This window comes from Grampus griseus (assembly GCF_964374135.1).
Source record: "Grampus griseus genome assembly, chromosome: 14".
Lineage (NCBI taxonomy): Eukaryota > Metazoa > Chordata > Mammalia > Artiodactyla > Delphinidae > Grampus > Grampus griseus.
In genome coordinates, this window is record NC_139008.1 from 87,428,057 (window position 1) to 87,444,236 (window position 16,180).

Here is a 16,180-nt window from a genome sequence, read left to right on the forward strand (position 1 = left end):
GGACGGCTTTGTACGCGAAAGGGGGGTTATTGCTAATTCTGCTGGGGCAGTCCCAGGTGAGCCAGGACCTGTGGTCACCCAACCACCAGCCCCGAGAGTGCCCGTGTGGGTCAGAACTGGGCCCCGGGTACTCTGCCCATCAGAAATGGTTACAATCCACAGATTCAGTCAGAACAAGGCCCTTTACTGCTGTCTGGGAAAACTGTCCAAATAAATAAAAGTCCACGATGACTACGATGTGAACACCCCCCTCCCCCCCCGGTGGCGTCCTGGTACAGTGCGCGACCTGCACATCTGTCCCTGGCCATCCCGTGCTCCGAGGAGGGCAAGGTCTCCGTGCCGTGGCTCTATGGTCGAATGTGGGAAATGGACGGCCCGAGGCCAGGAGGCCCCCAGCGGGCTGCCCTCCTCATCCCTGTTAGCCGCCTGGCCTCAGTGATTTCACCTGTGATCCTGGTTTTACAACAGGAAGGTGGGGTTTTTCCAACGGCTGCAACCTGTAAACATGCTGATGGCGAGCCTTGAGGACAGAAGTCAAGTGGGGGTGGGAGCCCCAGTCAGCCGTGGCCGGAGTGGCTGGTAGGGTTCAGAGCCTTGTCCTACATTTGGGGGTCCCTTGCCGTCCGGGGAGGGGCTCGAGCCCTTCTCCCACCAGCCTTCCTCCTGTTCTGGGGCCCGACTGCCGTCTGCACAGAAGGCCTCCAGGTCCGGCTGGCTCCAGTCTCTTCCAGCGTCCGGCCTGGCGGTCTCTCTGCTGGGCTGGAGCGAAGAAGTAGCGAGGTGGGTCCTGGTGGGGGCCCGGGGACCTAGGCCAAGGCCAGCGCACACCAGGCCTCCTGGCGCAGGGTCCCGCCGAGGCCGGCCTGGGGGCCCAGGGCTGCAGAAGGCAAGGCAAAGTCCTCGGGCTCGAATTTGAACTCCAAGTGGCTGGGGGCCAGGGTGTCGTCCACCTGGGTGGAGGCCTGCAGGGAGGACACGGCACGCGTGAGACTGGGGAACAGTGGCCGGCTCACCTGAGGTTGGGAGCCCTGCGACAGGGCGATTTGCCCTAAGGGGCCTCCTCAGCCCCTGGAATGGGGTGGGGACCCCTTGTGAGGATCAACAGGGGCTCTCAGCCGGCGTCGGCCACAGGTCAGCTCCTGGCACCAGCGGCCAGCTGCGTGTCCGGCCCCAAGCTTCCGGCAGGGGCCCGTGGGGGCCCTGACCTGGCTGGGGTGCCAGGGGTCCCCCAGGAGGTGCCTGGGAGCCAGCTCTGGGCACCACACCCCACCCTGACCTCCTTACCTGGGAGGTGACGCTGGGCCCGGGGCACGAAGGGGATGCCAGACTGGACTCCGGTTTCAAAGTGGCCGCTGACATCTCCAGGTCAGGGACAGAGGCTGGCGGGGAGGCGGTGGTGCTCCCTGTGGATCCTGGGAGGGAAGGCAGGGCATTTACAGAAGCTGCCAGGTCTGGTTGCCTTGGTCATGCAGGGGGTTGGAGGTGCTGGGTGTGGCTTCCTGCACTGGACCTCCTGCCCCACTGCTGGGTGAACTCCCGCCACCCCAGCCCCTCCCCAGACCAGACCATCCCAGGACAATGCGGGGTATGTACACTTCAGGACGATGATGCTTGCACCAAACATGTGAATCTCTAATGGTGGAATGTGAGATACTCAGAGTGACTCCACAGGGAGAAGGTGTGCCTCACTGGAGGGCCTGGGCTCCTCCCGGCCTCCCACAGCCCTGGCCCGTGGACCTGAGGAGCCTTTGGTCTTGGAGATGCTCTTCGGCTTCCGTTTCCGGGTCTGGATGCTTTCCTTCTTCATCGCCAGGGGCCGCGGTACCTGGTGGGGTTGGCAGGACGTGGATGGCTGCTCCCCATCCGAGCTCACCCCTGGGGCCTCTTGCATGGCCACCTGCCCCGATCTCAGCCCTGCAGAGCTGGTTACTCCTGCGGCCCTGTTTGGGGAGCTGCTACCCCCGGGCTTGGCACTTTCATCCAAGCCTGGTGGGGAGAAGCCCGTCCCACCCCAGCCTCCGGGAGCCGGGGGGCCAGGAGGGCTCTGGGGGTGTCCAGCCTCTGCCCCCGGCTGAATGGCTGCGGGGAAGCCACAGTGATGCTACAGCCTCTGTGAGCCCATCTGTACCACGGGCCTAACCGTAACACGTGGGCACGTGCAGGCAGTGGGGCCACGTGTGCACAGGCGCGTACACGCTCAGCCCAGGCCCCGCCCGATCCCCCCTGCCCCCCCCCCCCCCCGCTCCTCAGCCCCGCCTCGGGCCAGGGAGGGTCCCGCTCACCCCGTGCAGCTTCGCGTAGAGCCCGCAGGCGTTGCACACTGGCTCGCCGTCCGCGCTGCGCCGCCAGAGCGTCGTGCTGGTGGTGCCGCAGTTGGTGCAGCAGAGACCGGCCCGGCGTGAGGACGACTGTGGGCAGGAGGCTGGGGTGAGCAGGGCTCGGGGCTGGGGCCCTGCCGCTCGGCTCAGCGGGGCAGGTGCACCGGGGCGGGAGGGATGGACGCTGGGCTCGGGGCGTGGGGCCGTGTGGGGCTGGGTGAGAAGGCCTTTGGGCGCTAAGGTCCTGAGGCCTGCCCGGGATTCCTCGGAGCCGCGACCTGGTGCCCTGCTAGCCCTGGGACAGGTCACTTCACCCTTCTGGGCCTCAGCTTCCCTATCAGTAAAATGGGGGTGACAGTAGACCTGCCACAGGCCTCTTGTGGGGTCAGGATCTCGTGAAGAGCCCAGCACAGACAGGCCGCTGGGCGTCTGTTGCGGCCTCTTTTTAACCAACGCTGGGCCTTAGCCCCGTATTTCTGTGGTGCAGCAGCAGCCCTAGGAGTCATAGGGCCGCCCTCGGGTCCGGTCCCGGGCTGAACATCCAGGGGGCCTGCTGGTCCCTCTGGGCCTTGCCTCCCAAGACTTGGGGCTCGAGCCCGTGCTCAGCTCAGCACCTGCACCGGACTGTGGGCCGCGGGTCCCTGATGCCCACCCCTGCCTTGCTGCTCACATGTTTCATACTGGGGCAAGACGGCCCTTCCAGAACCTTCCAGAGGCCGACCTTCCAGGTCCGTATCCAACCAGGGTCCCCAAACCTCCCTGCACGTGGGGGCCCAGTGGGGACCCAGACAGTGCCCACCCAGGAGTCGGGGCCTAATGAGCCTGGGGGTCCAGGGGCTGTGCCAAGCTGGCTGGCTGGCTGGAAAGCAGCTGTCGGAGGCCTGACCCCGGTCCTCCCACCAGCTCAAGGTCCTCGAGCTCCCACAGCCCAGTTCCTCGCTCCCAGGCAAGGATTCTGCCCGACTCCCATTTCGGTGTGTGCATGGGGTCCTGTCCCCTGCAGTCTGGGAGCTCCAGATGCTCTCTGCTGCCCAGGGCCCCCCAAGGCACCTCAGGCCCAAAGCCCCTCCCTCGCCCCCCAGCACGCAGGTGGCACACCCCTCCCCAGCCCCTGCCCTCAGATGCCCTGAATCTGTCTGACCTTTTCTTTCATTTGCACAGCCCCTGCCTGGTCCAGTCCCCTGCCCCCTCGCCTGGGCAGCCGGGGTCAGACCAAGTCACATGCGCTACGGTGTTTCAGTGGCACCCGGGGCACAAGGACAGAAGCCCGTGAGACTCCACACTCAAAACCGTCCCAAGGACGTGTGTTCTGTCCTCAGTACTCTCCAGCCCAGGACCAGCCAGAGGACCACCAAAAGCAAGATGGACGAAAGAAGCCCCCAGAGGAATCTGCCCCGGGGTAGGGCTGAGCTCTCCGGGGCAGCCTCAGTTGCCCCGTCTGTCTGCCGTCTCTGAGGTCCTTCCTTCTGCACTGACGGAGCTGCCAGCCTTGCCGACTGTCTCATGCCCACCCCCTTCCCCCAGGCTGTCAGCCGTTCGAGGGCACAGGCTCTCCCTGTGACTGGCCCGGGAGGGAGGGTGGGGCCCGTCTGGAAACACCCCCCCCAACCCCCCCACCGCCGGCACCAGCCGTTCCCAAGAAAACGCAGAGCTGGAAACGCCTCCTCGCCCTCCCCTCCCCCAGGGCCAGGCTGCCGCCAGAGGCTCCAGGGAATTGCGCCCTGTTTAATCTAAGCCTCGGCCTTCGGTCTCCAGGCAGGACTCTGCCCCAGGATCCGGAACAAAAGGGCCACAAGACAAGGAAGGGATGAGGCCTTGGAGGCTCCAGAGGGAGGGCAGGGCAGGAGCTCCCGGCCTGGCTGGGGAGACCCCATGCTCTGGCCGGCGGCCTCTAGGCCACAGCTGTGTGGCGGCTGCTGCCCAGCCTGGCCCGCACCTCCAGTGGTCTCCCCAGGGCTCCTAGGGGTGGGACCTGTGCACCTGCTGGAATGGAGAGAGCTGGCGGCTGGCCCAGGCCCAGCAGAAGCGGAAGGGACGGATGGTGGGACACATTCTGAGGCAGGAGCCCTGGCCCTGGGGTCAAGCAGGCCCCCAGCCGGAGGGCCTCCCTGGGAAGACGGCGGCCACATCCTGATCTTGTCTAGAAAGCAGCTGCTTTTACTGGACACAGTTCGAGTCTCCCCCGCTCTGCTCCCTTCTCTCCTTTCCACCTGCCTCTTGGCTGCCGGGAGCTGTGTCCACATGGAGGCCCCCTGCTCTCCCGGAGCCCACTCCCAGCCCTGCTGCCTGCCCCGGCCCAGGATCCCCTGACCCCCAGTCCATCCATCTTCCTAAGGTGGGAGGAGGCCTTGGGACCTCCCCAGGGGTCCCAGATTTAGCAAACAAACAAACAAACAAACAGGATGCCCAGCTAGATGTGAATTTCAGATGAGCCGCAAATATTTTGTGTAAGTACGCCCCATGCAACATCTGGGACATATTTATTCTAAAACGCTATTCGTTGTTTATCTGAAATTCACATCTAACTGTGCATTCTGTATTTTATCTGGTGACCCTAACCTACCTTCTTGGGCCCCATCGCGGTCCCCAACTCCAGCTGTGCCTTCAGACCAAGGAGGGGACCATGGCCTGAGGCCCCTCCTCCCAATCCAGCTGGGACCCTCAGGGTCTTTTACCAACAGCTGCTCCCTTCGAGTTCACATTGCCATCTCATATTCCCCCAAAATTTTAGCATCATTCCTGTAGGAATCACAGGAATGCTGTCTCCTTGGCTGGCCGTCAGGCCACTTCCTACTAAAATCCTTCCTACCGAAACACTCCCGCGAGGGAGTAAAGAGACCCACGCGAAGGCTTCACGTCAGCACTGTTTCCAACAGCACGCCCGCAAGGCTGCACACACGTGGGCACGAGCGTAGACACACGTGCACCCCAAGCGTCCCCCACGGTCGCCCGTCCGTTGCGGAAGCAGTGGAGGTACATACACCGCTGTGGGTCCTGGGGAGAAGCTACAGCAGCTGGACCGCGTGTAGGCAGGACACAAGCCCAGGTAGTGTGAACCCATCACCCAGACCCTGGGGGTGCGGGGGAATCTGGAAGCCACATTTGAACCTCTCTCCAGCGAGCATAAATTAAAATCGAGAAACTAGAAATTAGATTAAAATCAAGAAAATGGGAAAAAAGAATGACCTTGAAAAAATTCTCGCAGTGCTCGCTCCTGTATCTTCTTCCATCCCCTCAGCTGCCTGCGTTTTACGGGGTAACTGAGGCCCAGACAATGAGGGGCCGGAGGTGCGGGGGTGGTCCCGGAGGGGACAGAACCTCCTTTCTGGGCTGAACACACTCAGCGGCCACGTCCCCGGGGCTGCCCGCACCCCCTGGATGCCCGGAGCCTCCCTCTGTCCTTCCTCGCTCGCGGTCGGGACAGACCGCCAGGCCCGGCCACTCTCAGGGCCCTTAACTGCCAGGCCTCTCCAGGTTTCGTTTTGTTTTTCTTTTTTGGTCTGTTCTTTTCAAAAGAAGTGCAACTTCAAAGCCAGCAGCAGAGCCAGCCTGAGCTCCAGGCTCCGCGAGCATCCGGACACCAGGGGAATCAGGGCAGAGCTGGGTGGGGGGCTGGCGGAGAGGCGGGGGCATGGGAGAGCAGAGGGCGGCGACGCGGCTGGGAAAGTAAAGGTTGCAGGTGGTGGAGCCGCAGAGATGCTCCCGTTTCAAACGGGTCCTCTGGGTGCTCTTGGCAGGGGACACGTGGGGACACTTAACCTGATGGACGGTGGGAGCCTGGCGTTGCTCGGGGCACAGCGTGCTGAGGACACAAGTCTGTGAGGCGGGCTGTGCAGGAAGGAGCACCCGGGTCGGTGAGCCTTCGAAGGATGCTGGGCCCTCTGTGGCACCGGCCACGTCCCGGAGCTGGCGTCAGAACCGGCCTCGGGCTAACAGGCCTGCCGTCCGCGGACCTGGCTGCTGGGCTCCAACGTTTTGGGGTCAGGCCGGGCCAAGGGGCGCTCGTAGAGCCCCTGGCCACAGGGACAGGACCACCCTCCCTGCTCGTTTACACTGATGGAAGCCTCGGGTCAAAGGTGTAACCCCCCAGCCTGTGGCCGAGGATGCACACGGGAGGCAAAGGGTAAAAAAGACAGGTTCCTACCGGGAGGGGGGCGCACGCTTGCTATCGTCACGTTCCTGTATCCTTGGTGACACGCTTCTAGGACGTTTGGAATTATTTGCAAGAGGGGAGGATCAGTTCTTCCTGGAGGGGCCCCTCCTGGGGCGTCACTTCTGCCCGCACGCGAGGGAGGGCGAGGCACCGGAGCGGGGGCAGGTCTGGGGTGGCCGGCCCAGCCCCCATGGCCAGGACCACGCGGCCCGGGCTCTGGTCTCAGGACTCCAAGAATCTCAGGGTTTTCACAGCGAGCCTGGCCCTGCCAGGACCAGCCACCGGGCAAGCCGCGGGGCCGCCTGCCCTGAGTGACAGGTGGGCACCCCGCAGCCAGTCAGAGGACCCCCCCAGGATGCTGCTCAGGAGAGACAGGGAGCAGAGGGGCCCTGAGAAACCCCCCGGGCCCAGCCCCACTAGGCAAACGCTTCCTTGGCATGTTCTACAATCAGACCCAGGTGGGCCCGGACTCGGGGGTGTCCAGGGCCGGGCCGATCCTGAGGCCTCGGGGAGACAAGCAGGTGCGCAGGGATCCCTCACCCTGGGGGCCCCCCAAAGCTAAATATCCCACGTCTTCAGACTACGAAACGGGCCTCGCCAGGCCAAGTGGCCGACCCCGGCCCTCCCACACCGGCCACGCCGTCCAAGTGCTCTGCACACGCCGTCTAATTGACCTTCCCAGCAGGCAAGGGGGCAGTCCCTGAATTCATCTCACAGGGGCCTGGGCAAGAAGACCCAGGGCAGGAGCAGGGTCTCAGCCTGAGTGGGGCCCTCGTGGGAGCCTGAGGCCACAGTCCTGGTCCGAGTCCAGGGCTGGCCGCCAGCGGGCTGCATGCCCAGGGAAGTCACTCAGTGTCTCGGAGCCCCGGGTGGTCATCCGGCTGATGTGACGGTAAACGCCTCAGGGTGGAGATGGTGGCCCTGGCCCGCCCACCCCCAAGGTCAGGAATTTTCTGCTGGGAGTTGAGCCCCGCGAGGGGTGTGGGTAGAGACAGGGAGCCCTGCATCTCCCGTTCAGCAGTGTATCCTTGGCACCCAGTTTAGGGCTTGGCCCGGGGACAGTGCAGGGAGCCAGAGGAGGGGACCGGCCTGCTGCTCGGGGTCAGGTCTGGGTCGCACGCAGCCCCCAGGACCCTGTCCCTTGGCCTCAGTTTCCCCTTCCCTGAGGCCACACCAGACAACAGGCCGGTGCAGCGCGCCTGGGGCTGGGGGCATGATCACAGGGGCAGAGACAAGACTTGGGGTGATGTGGACTCTCAGAGGCACAGCATGGGTAGAGGGAGGCTGGGGGAGCCGCAGAGCCCCAAATGCCAGGCCAGGTCAGAGGAAGAGGAACAGCGGCTGCCTTCAAGCTGCCCGACCGAGTCAGTCCTGCTTCCTGCCCAGTTTGGGGCCCCAAAGCGTCTGGCCCCAGCGCTGCCATAGCTGGGCCTTCGAATTTCCAGTAAAGGCCAGCACGCGACCGCCCCGTGGCCCAGGCCAGCACGCGACTGCCCCGCGGCCCAGGCCAGCACGTGACCGCCCCGTGGCCCAGGCCAGCAGCCACGGCACGGCCATCCCACAGTGTCAGCCACGGAAAGCCCTTCCATACTCCTCGGGGCCCGACACACCAGAACCAGCCGCCTGGCCCTACAGGGCTCACATCAGCATCAGCCCAGAAACACAACCCTGCCCGGACCCGGAACCGGGAGCCACCGCAGCCTCGCTGACCGGACAGCTGGCCGACATCGGCAGGCCCTGCCACTTACCTGCAAAATTACTTGAGCATCAAAATTTGCCTGTGAAATGGTAGAGAACAAAGGAACCTGAAACCTTTATGCTGCTTCTGGGACTCTGCCCTGCTGGGGGCAGAAGTCGGGCTCCCAGTCCCTTACTCGCTACCCAGCCATACAGCAGAAGAAACCAAAAGTGAAAACAAGTTTCGCCCAGGGAACAACCACAGACCTGGTCTCGTCCCATCCTCGCGGTATCAGAGGCAGCGGGCCCAGGGTCCAGGCCCCGTAACATTCAATGTCCTCCGACAAAGCCAGCATTCAGCAGCCACCTTCCCCTCCAGTCCCCTCCCTGGGGTCAGGTCACCTTGCCTCTCTGCGCCCCCCCGACCTGGCCAGCCCAAAGCCCCTTGCAGCAGCAGGGCTGAGCCCCTGCCCAGGAGGTTCAGGGCCGCGCTTGGGACAGCCGAGTTCTTCTGGGAGACCCCGCAGACAGTGTGGGCGCGTGACCCCCAGACCAGGGGGCCCATGACAGTGGACCGGGCGCTGCCACCCCCCCCGGGCCTCCTGGGGCCCTACTGGCGCCCCGGCCGTGGCCGCAGGAGCACGGCCCCCTCCTGCCCCGTGGCTGCCCGCACTCACCAGGCGCTTCTGCGGCCGCGTGAGGGGCCGGTTGACGCCGTTCATCTTGTGGTAGAGACCGCAGGCGTTGCACAGGTAGTGGCCGGTGCCGTCCCGGCGCCACAGCGGCGTGGACAGGGCCCCACAGTTGACACACTCGCGCCCCTCGCCGGGGAACTCCTCCAGAAGGTCGGCCGCTGCGGGAAGGCGGGTGGCTGCTGGGTGAGGCTCTGCCCCTTCCTGGGAGCCGCCATGTCCACAGCACCTTCTCCTTCCCTTCCTTTTTGTGCCTTTATTTTATTTTGCTTCAAAATCTACTTTAACTTTCTTGTTTAAGTTTAAGTTTACATACTGTGACGTTCATGCCAGGTCTCCATCGCTCCTGAGGGCTGCTTTAAAAGGTGGGGGTAGGGTGAATAAATCCAACCTCGGGGCAGGTGACAGGGAATTGCCCCACGCTGAACAGGATCCAGCGCCAGCATTGGAAAGTTTAATTCGCTGGGGAGGCAGGAGCATCTGCACTGGCAGAGGACGAGGGCCTTGTCCTCCGCAAAGTGGGTCGATCTGGAGGGCGGGCAGTGGCAGTGAGGCCGAATCGGATCGCGGGATCCCACGAGGACCGCGGTGCCTTCACTGTCAGCCTGCGCGGTCTCAGCACTGTCCTCCCACTTGAGCTGCTGAGGCGAGGACTCCTGGCCCCCTCCAGACCTGGCCAGGCGCTGGAGACACTTGGGCGCCGGGTGGGGGCGGGGCGGGGATCAATCATCGCCTGGCCAGGGGTGGGCGCCAGGCGTGGGGCGCCCTGGCGGCCGGGCCAAGTGGATCCCGCTTCCTGCGCTGAGGGGCTGGGGGCGGGGTGTAGGCTAAAAGACTGGGCAGCAAAAGAAGGCGTGGCCCTCAGTTTTGAGGGTGGGGTGAGAAAGAGCCGGTGGCGCCCTCGACTCAGGAGGGAGGGAGGGAAGGGGAGCAACTCTCCGCTTTAAGGGCCTGGAGTCCGATTACTCAAATTTATACCCTGGAGAGCGATTGCAACTGGGTCTCAAATTAGAATACATAAACATTCTAGAACAGAGATGAGTGTGGTGGTTTACTTAGATAAACCGGTATTCTGAGCTTTAAAAAATAATCATTTCCAAAACTTTTCATAAAAACGTTTAACGTAGGCTCTAAATGGCTCGATCCCAGAATATTGGGTTCGGATGGATGAAAAGTAGAAATATCGAGGTGTGTAAAAAGAAACCCAGGACGGGGTTTTCATCTGGGGGGGGGCAGCCGCTGCGTTCCGTCCAGGTTTACAGGTCCCGGGCGTTCTGGGCCTGCCCCATGCTGGTGTCGGACCCGGCTGGGAAAGCCCTGACTCTGGGGGGTGCATTTCGTAGGGTGCGGGTTTGCACCCCAGTACGGCCAGCACCCAGGACCCCAGTCAGTGGAGCCACCTCCCAGTCCCGCACTCACCGAAGGTGGCTCTGTGGCCCGGGAGGCCAGCCGGGCGGCCCTGTAGGCTGTGCAGGACGCTGCCGTCCAAGGGTCCAGAGGTCCAAGACGGGGCCACCTCGGTGCTCACGTAGGCCGGGTACGCGGTGGGGTACGAGGAGCCCACGGGCCGCCCGAGCGGGGCCGGGTACTGCTCGCGAGCCAGCATCGCACCCTGAAAGGCGCCGCCGTCCCGGGCCCCTGCGCCGCCGCCGCCGCCAGGTCCCGGGGTGCTGTGCGCAAAGGGGAAGGCGGTGGTCCCGGGCGGCGGAGCGGCCGGCGGGTGCGGGCTGCGGGAGCCGAACGCCGACGAGTCCGCCGCGGCTGCCTGCGCCCAGCCGGGATGCCCGGCGATCGCGGGAGCCCGCGGGCCCGGCTCACACGCCGGCAGGTAGGGCAGCATGGAGGGGACGCGCGCCGGCGGCACGAACACCGGGGAGCCGGCGCCCGGGCTGTGCAGAAAGGCCCCCGAATCCGCGTAGGCGGCTTGGCTGGGGCTCGGGGCCAGCGCCAGGCTCTGGTACATCTTCCCTGGCGCGGCCTTGACCTGCAGGGAAGAGGGACGGGTGTCGAGGTCACGGCCACTGTGTCCCGCAGGTGCTGTCGCTCAGGCCGCGCTCCTCGCTCCCCAGCCCGGCGGTTCTTGGGGCGGGTCCTGGAACCTGCAGGGACAGACGGCAGTGGGCGGGGGCGGCTCGGAGCGGCTCATGGGGCATCCCGGGTGCAGCGGGAACGTCGAGCTCACCTCCTCCACAGCCGGGGCTTCGGAGGTTCCCGGGTGGGCACGGTGGGCGCTGAGAAGGAGAAACCCGGCAGGTCCGCAGGACGCAGGGTCTGGGCGCTGGGAGAAGGCGCCGGGCTGGGGAGGGGCGCGCGGCCAGGCCCAGCTGGGTACTCACTGGCTGGTCGTGAGGACCGGAGGGTGCAGAGGGCGCGGGCGCGGCAGGCGGCGACAGGCGGGCTGGAGACTGGGAGCCGGGGTCCGCGCGGTTCCGCAGGGAATCCCGGTGCTCCGGCCGCCCCTCCGGGCCGCCCCGCCCCGGCCCGCCCCCGCCGCACCACCCCTTCCCTCCCGGGGCCCTCCCCTCGGGGTCAGCTCCGGGGCTGCGGCCGCGTCGCCACGTGACCGGATCCGGCTGGGCGCGCGGGGCTCTGCGGGAAAGGCGACTGGAAGTACGGCGCGGGGCGCCCAACGCCGAGTCCCGGCCAGCGCGGGCGGCACGAACCAGCCGGGTGCTTGGTGCCCTAGAGCAGTCCAGCGCGAAGACTTCTCTAAATTTGTTTGGGGTTTTCGCACATCCACGGCCCTCCCTCCGCCAGTTCCAGGCTTCCGCTAAGGCTGGCGTAGTGTGCGGTGCCGTCTGTGGATGAGTCCGTGAACGTGGCCTCGCCATCACGGACACAGTGGTAAAGGCCCCCCAGTGCGCCCCTGGTCTGGGGCCCAGAGCAGGGGTCCTGCTTCCAAAGGGACTGCTTGGCTTCGTTTCCCTGAACTCAAACCGCTGTACCGTGGCCACTGCCCCCACGAAGTCCAGGGGGAGTCCCACGGTTTCCTCAGTTTCTTACCGAGCAGGGCAGCTGCCGCACTCATTCCCAGCTGGGGGGGCCAGGTTGGGTGGGCAGCCTCCATCTGGGTGCACTTCCTTTCCACAAGGTCCCTGCCCAGCTTCTCGCCTCCACCCCTAGGTGGGCCTTTCGCTTTGGGGGATTCCCAAAGAGTCTCCTCCAGGCACCAGAAATGTGGGATGGGTGGGTCTGGAGGTGGCTCCTGGCGCTCCCTGGGTGGGCCCGCTGGTGCCAGCACCTTGGTGAGACGGGCCACCTGAGCAGCTTCGCTGACTGATGACCCAAGCCTCCCCACAGAAGAGCAGGCGCTGGGCGCCCAGGCTGGGTGGGAGCAGGGCTCACCAGAGGAACCTTGTCTGCTGTGCTTGGGGCAATGATTGTTTTTCGTTGGCAGAAATAGGCCGTCCCTGGAGTCCCTTCTCGTAGGTCCAGGGACGCTGACTGGGGCCAGGGCGACTCCACGAGTGCCAGGGCACTTTCGCCTTGCGGAGGGGTGGGGAGGCCTGGCACTCGCTCCTCTCCATGTGCTCCGGCACCAGACTGTAACTCGGGGTGCACATCGGGCCACCCAGGGCCCCTGGAGTGTGGCAGGCAAGGCCCCCACTCTCACCCTGGGCTGGGGACCCCGCGGAAGTTTCCAGGAGGGCTCTGGACTCTTCACAAGTCTTGGCAGTGTGCCATTGGGAGAGGGAGTAGGAGTCTTAAATATCCCCTTTACCCACTGCTCCCAGGCCCTCCCCCGCCATCAGAGCCCCGGGTCCACGCTGCCGCGATGGTCTCCCATGGTTACCTGCTCCCCATGTTCTCCCCTCGGGGGTCGAAGCGGCCCCTCCCCGCCCTCCCCCCTGCAGACCCCGCCTGTGGATCTCGGCTTTCTCTCTTTCGTAGTGGGCGGGGCCCCAGGAGAGCAGAGAGAGGTCCCCGGGAGCTCAGGGTCCTGGCACCTGGCTGTGCCTCGGGCTCCCGCGCGCTCAAGACTGCGGTCTCACCAGCGAGGTCCGTCAGCAGAACCGGCGCCGAGGCCGCGGCACCGCGAAGTCGGTAGAACCCGCACTGCCTCCGCGGTCCTCAGAGCCCAGGGTACGGAGAGTTTGAACGACACCGGAAGATGCCCCGCCAGCACCAGGGGTGAGGAGAAGTGTAAAAGGGAGTCTCAGCTCGATGGGGGTCGAGACACCCCTCCACTCAAAAAAAAAAAGATCCAAGGAAACATGGAAGATCCACAGCAAACCTGGGGCCTGTTGGGGCTGTAGGGGAGGGGAGGGGGAGGGACTTGCGTTTTTCGCTTGGCATAAATCCGGTAACGTCCTGAATGGGAGACCCAGCGTCAGGTGGGTGCTGTGCCTTGCCCTGTGATGTTTCCGTTTGATTCTCACACCAGTCGTATGAGGTACAGGGTGTTGTTATTATTCCTGTTACAAATGGGGAAACAAGGCACAGAGAAGTTAGCTAACCTGCCCAAGGTCACACAGCTAGTAAACGAGGTAATTAAAACAAGCTAAGAATGCAAAATATACATAAGGAGGCAACCTCTGGTCACTCTTTCTGTGTTAACACATCACTAAAGTGGACGTGTACTTTTTTAAAAATAATTAAAAGGCTGAGACTATTTCCTGAGGTGGGGCTTGGGTGGCAGAAGCTGCCCCCAAATCCCTGGTCTCTCCGGAAGGAGATTTGCTCTTTGAAGGCTCCTCCCAGGCTGGACCAGATGAAGGGCCGTCTGCTGGGTGTGCAGGGCTGTGCTGTCACTTGGTGAGTCTCCCAAGGTGGGATGTGAGCTCACGGCCCTGGAGCAGTCAAGACAGAGGCTGCTGGTGGTATTTCCCCATCCCAGCAGGCTGGACACCCTGCTGATGCTTGCCAGCCTTGGGGTAGAGTGACAGGGTGGGAGGGAAACTGGTTGTCTGTGACAGCATCTGGACCCCTTCACGATCCCTGCTACTTGAACCAAAAAGAGAGTCATCTGAACTGAAACTACAAAGCCAAGTTCCCTCCCCACCCACCTGCACCTTGCCCAGCCTCCCTTACCCCCCAAATCACCTTCTAATGCTAAAGGACCTGTTTTCCTCCTTCTGTGCAACTGCCCCTGCCAGGCCCACTGGGCCCCCCGGGAGGGAGCCTGCTGTCCCAGTCCACCAGGACCTCACAGTCCCTGCCAGCCCATCCAGCTGCAAGCCTGCCTCTCCCCTAGGCCTTGGCCCGTACTGCTCCCCAACTTGGAGGACCCTTCCTTTGCCCTCTTCTCTACTTGCTGAACTCCTACACATCCCTCAATGCCCAGCTTGCAAGGCCCCTCCTGTCTGTGGCCTTCCTGATAAGTTGCTCTCTCCCTTCCCTCCTACCTCATCATGTTTTGTGGTTGTGTGTTCCTGCCCTGTCTCCCCACCAGACCCTGAGCCTCGTGGGAAGCTCTGGGGAAGCAGCTCAGAGCATGAACTCGAAGCAGTCCAACCTCCTCCGGGCTCTGCTTTGCCATCTCAAGCTGTGTGAACTGGGGTGAGCTACTTTTCTCTCTGTATCTCCGTTCATCTGTAAAGTGGGGGTGACACTAGTGCCTGTCCCTCACACTGGCTTGGGGAGCAGTTAGTGGGATGGGCACTCAGCAGGCACTGGGCAGATGCTGAGGGGAGGCCAAGTGAGGGGAGCAGAGGGCTGGGGCCCCAGGAGCTCAACTGCAGCCAGGTGGGGGCCCTGAGAGCAGGGCTACTGGGATGGGTGAGAGAGGCACTGGAAGAGGGAATCTCTGCCCTAGAGGTCAGCTGTGGGTGACCCCCGCTCATCTCCCCCAGGCTTCCCTCTCTTGGGACCTGGCCAGGGCTGCCCTGGGGGATGCGTCTGTGAGGTGGGGACCCTACCCCAGCCCCGGGGAGATAAGACGGTTGGCTTGTTAACTCCCTGGTGACCAGGCAGAGCTGAGATCCATGATTTGAGGCCTGTGAGGGGCTGCCTGCGGGGGCCTTGGGGAGAGTGGCGGCCAGGGCCCTAGTGGCTGGGGGCAGGCTCTCACAGCTGGGCTCGGGGTGTCGTTTACCCAGCAGCTGCCTCCTCCCAGCCCCCGAGCTTGGGAACCCCTCAGATGCAGGTATGGATGGAAAAAAACGGACCTCATCCGGGGGATAAGGAAGGGTCGGGGCCTCTGGACCAGCTCCCAGGAGGGACCCGGCCCTCTCCTTGGACGCCTCAGGGCAGCCCCAGAGGCGTCTGCACCCTCGCAGGAAAGTCTCCATCAGGCTCCCTGCTGTGCACATGCTGACCTGTGGCCACTGGGGGCTGTGAGCTCTGGGAGGTAGAGCGTCTGTCCAGCCCCAGGGAGGGGTGCAGTGCCCGGGAACTAACCCCTTAGGGCAGGACTGTCTGGGTCACCGCAGCCCTGGGGCCCGCCCTTCCTGTAGTGGGGGCTTGGAGAAGGGGGCCTTGGCTGGCTGTGTCGGGTGAGGCCTGGGGTGGGGACAGGCTGCGAGGTCAGAGGGAGGTCTGCGTCCTCCCCAGGTGTACGGGTAAGCCCGTGTGCCCTCTGTGCTGGGCCGGGAAAAGCCAGTTCAAAGCACCCCCCTGCCTGCTGTCCCCGGTGGGGGGCCCCCTTCCCCTAGGCTCCACTCTCACAGGGCTGTGTGACCCGGAGTGGCCTCGGGACCTGCTGCCCCTGGGGGAAATGAGGTGGGGTCCAGGTGGAGGGTTCCGGAGCCTCTCTGATACCAACCGGAACTGCAGAGCTCAGCCAGGCGGGGGAGGTTGGGGTAGGTGCCCTCCGGGGATACAAGTGGGAGGGGCTGAGGGGGTGGGCCCGGATTGGCGCCCTGCAGGTGTACGCGTCGCTGTGCACGTGGAGGTGTGTACCCCTCCTGCAGGGACCACGGAGCTCCAGAGCCCAAGGCCGGCCTCGGCCCACCTGCCCCTCCGGCCGGTGGCAGCCTGGAGCTGGGGCGAGTGGCAGCGACAGCCAGGGGGAGGGGCCCCTGAACTGTGGCTGCTTTTGTCACTGTCATTGTCACCATCATCCCTTGGTATTTCCCGAGGGTCCCTCACATGCCTGGCTGAGCCCGGGAGCTTCTGTTTTAACTCCTTAAAGCTCACCGCCGTCTGGTGAGCTGGGGCGACTCCTGGGAGCTGTCCCACCCATTTTATAGATGCGAGAACCAGGGCCAGGGCCTGGCAGAGGCTGAGTCTGGAACCCCACTTCCGGGCACTCTTGGGCCGTGCTCTGCTGTGCTCCGTGGCCTCTTCTCGGCCCTGCTGCCTGCCCGCTCCTTGGGCCGCTGCCCCCACCGCGGTCTGTGACTCCCCGGTCTCGGTCCTGCAGCCCTTAGGGGGTCTGTGTGATTGGGTGGTGACATCAT

General features: G+C 64.2%; 1 protein-coding gene across 1 annotated transcript; it reads right to left on the minus strand.

Moving 5' to 3' along the window:
- Positions 1–806: 806 nt before the first annotated feature.
- GATA5 (GATA binding protein 5) lies at positions 807–10,803 on the minus strand (the record flags this gene model as incomplete). The annotated part of the gene is made up of 6 exons (XM_082671248.1): positions 807–962; positions 1,285–1,412; positions 1,738–1,825; positions 2,283–2,408; positions 8,826–9,001; positions 10,260–10,803. 6 exons carry the CDS (start codon positions 10,801–10,803, stop codon positions 807–809), a joined length of 1,218 nt encoding a protein of 405 aa, XP_082527374.1.
- Positions 10,804–16,180: the final 5,377 nt, after the last annotated feature.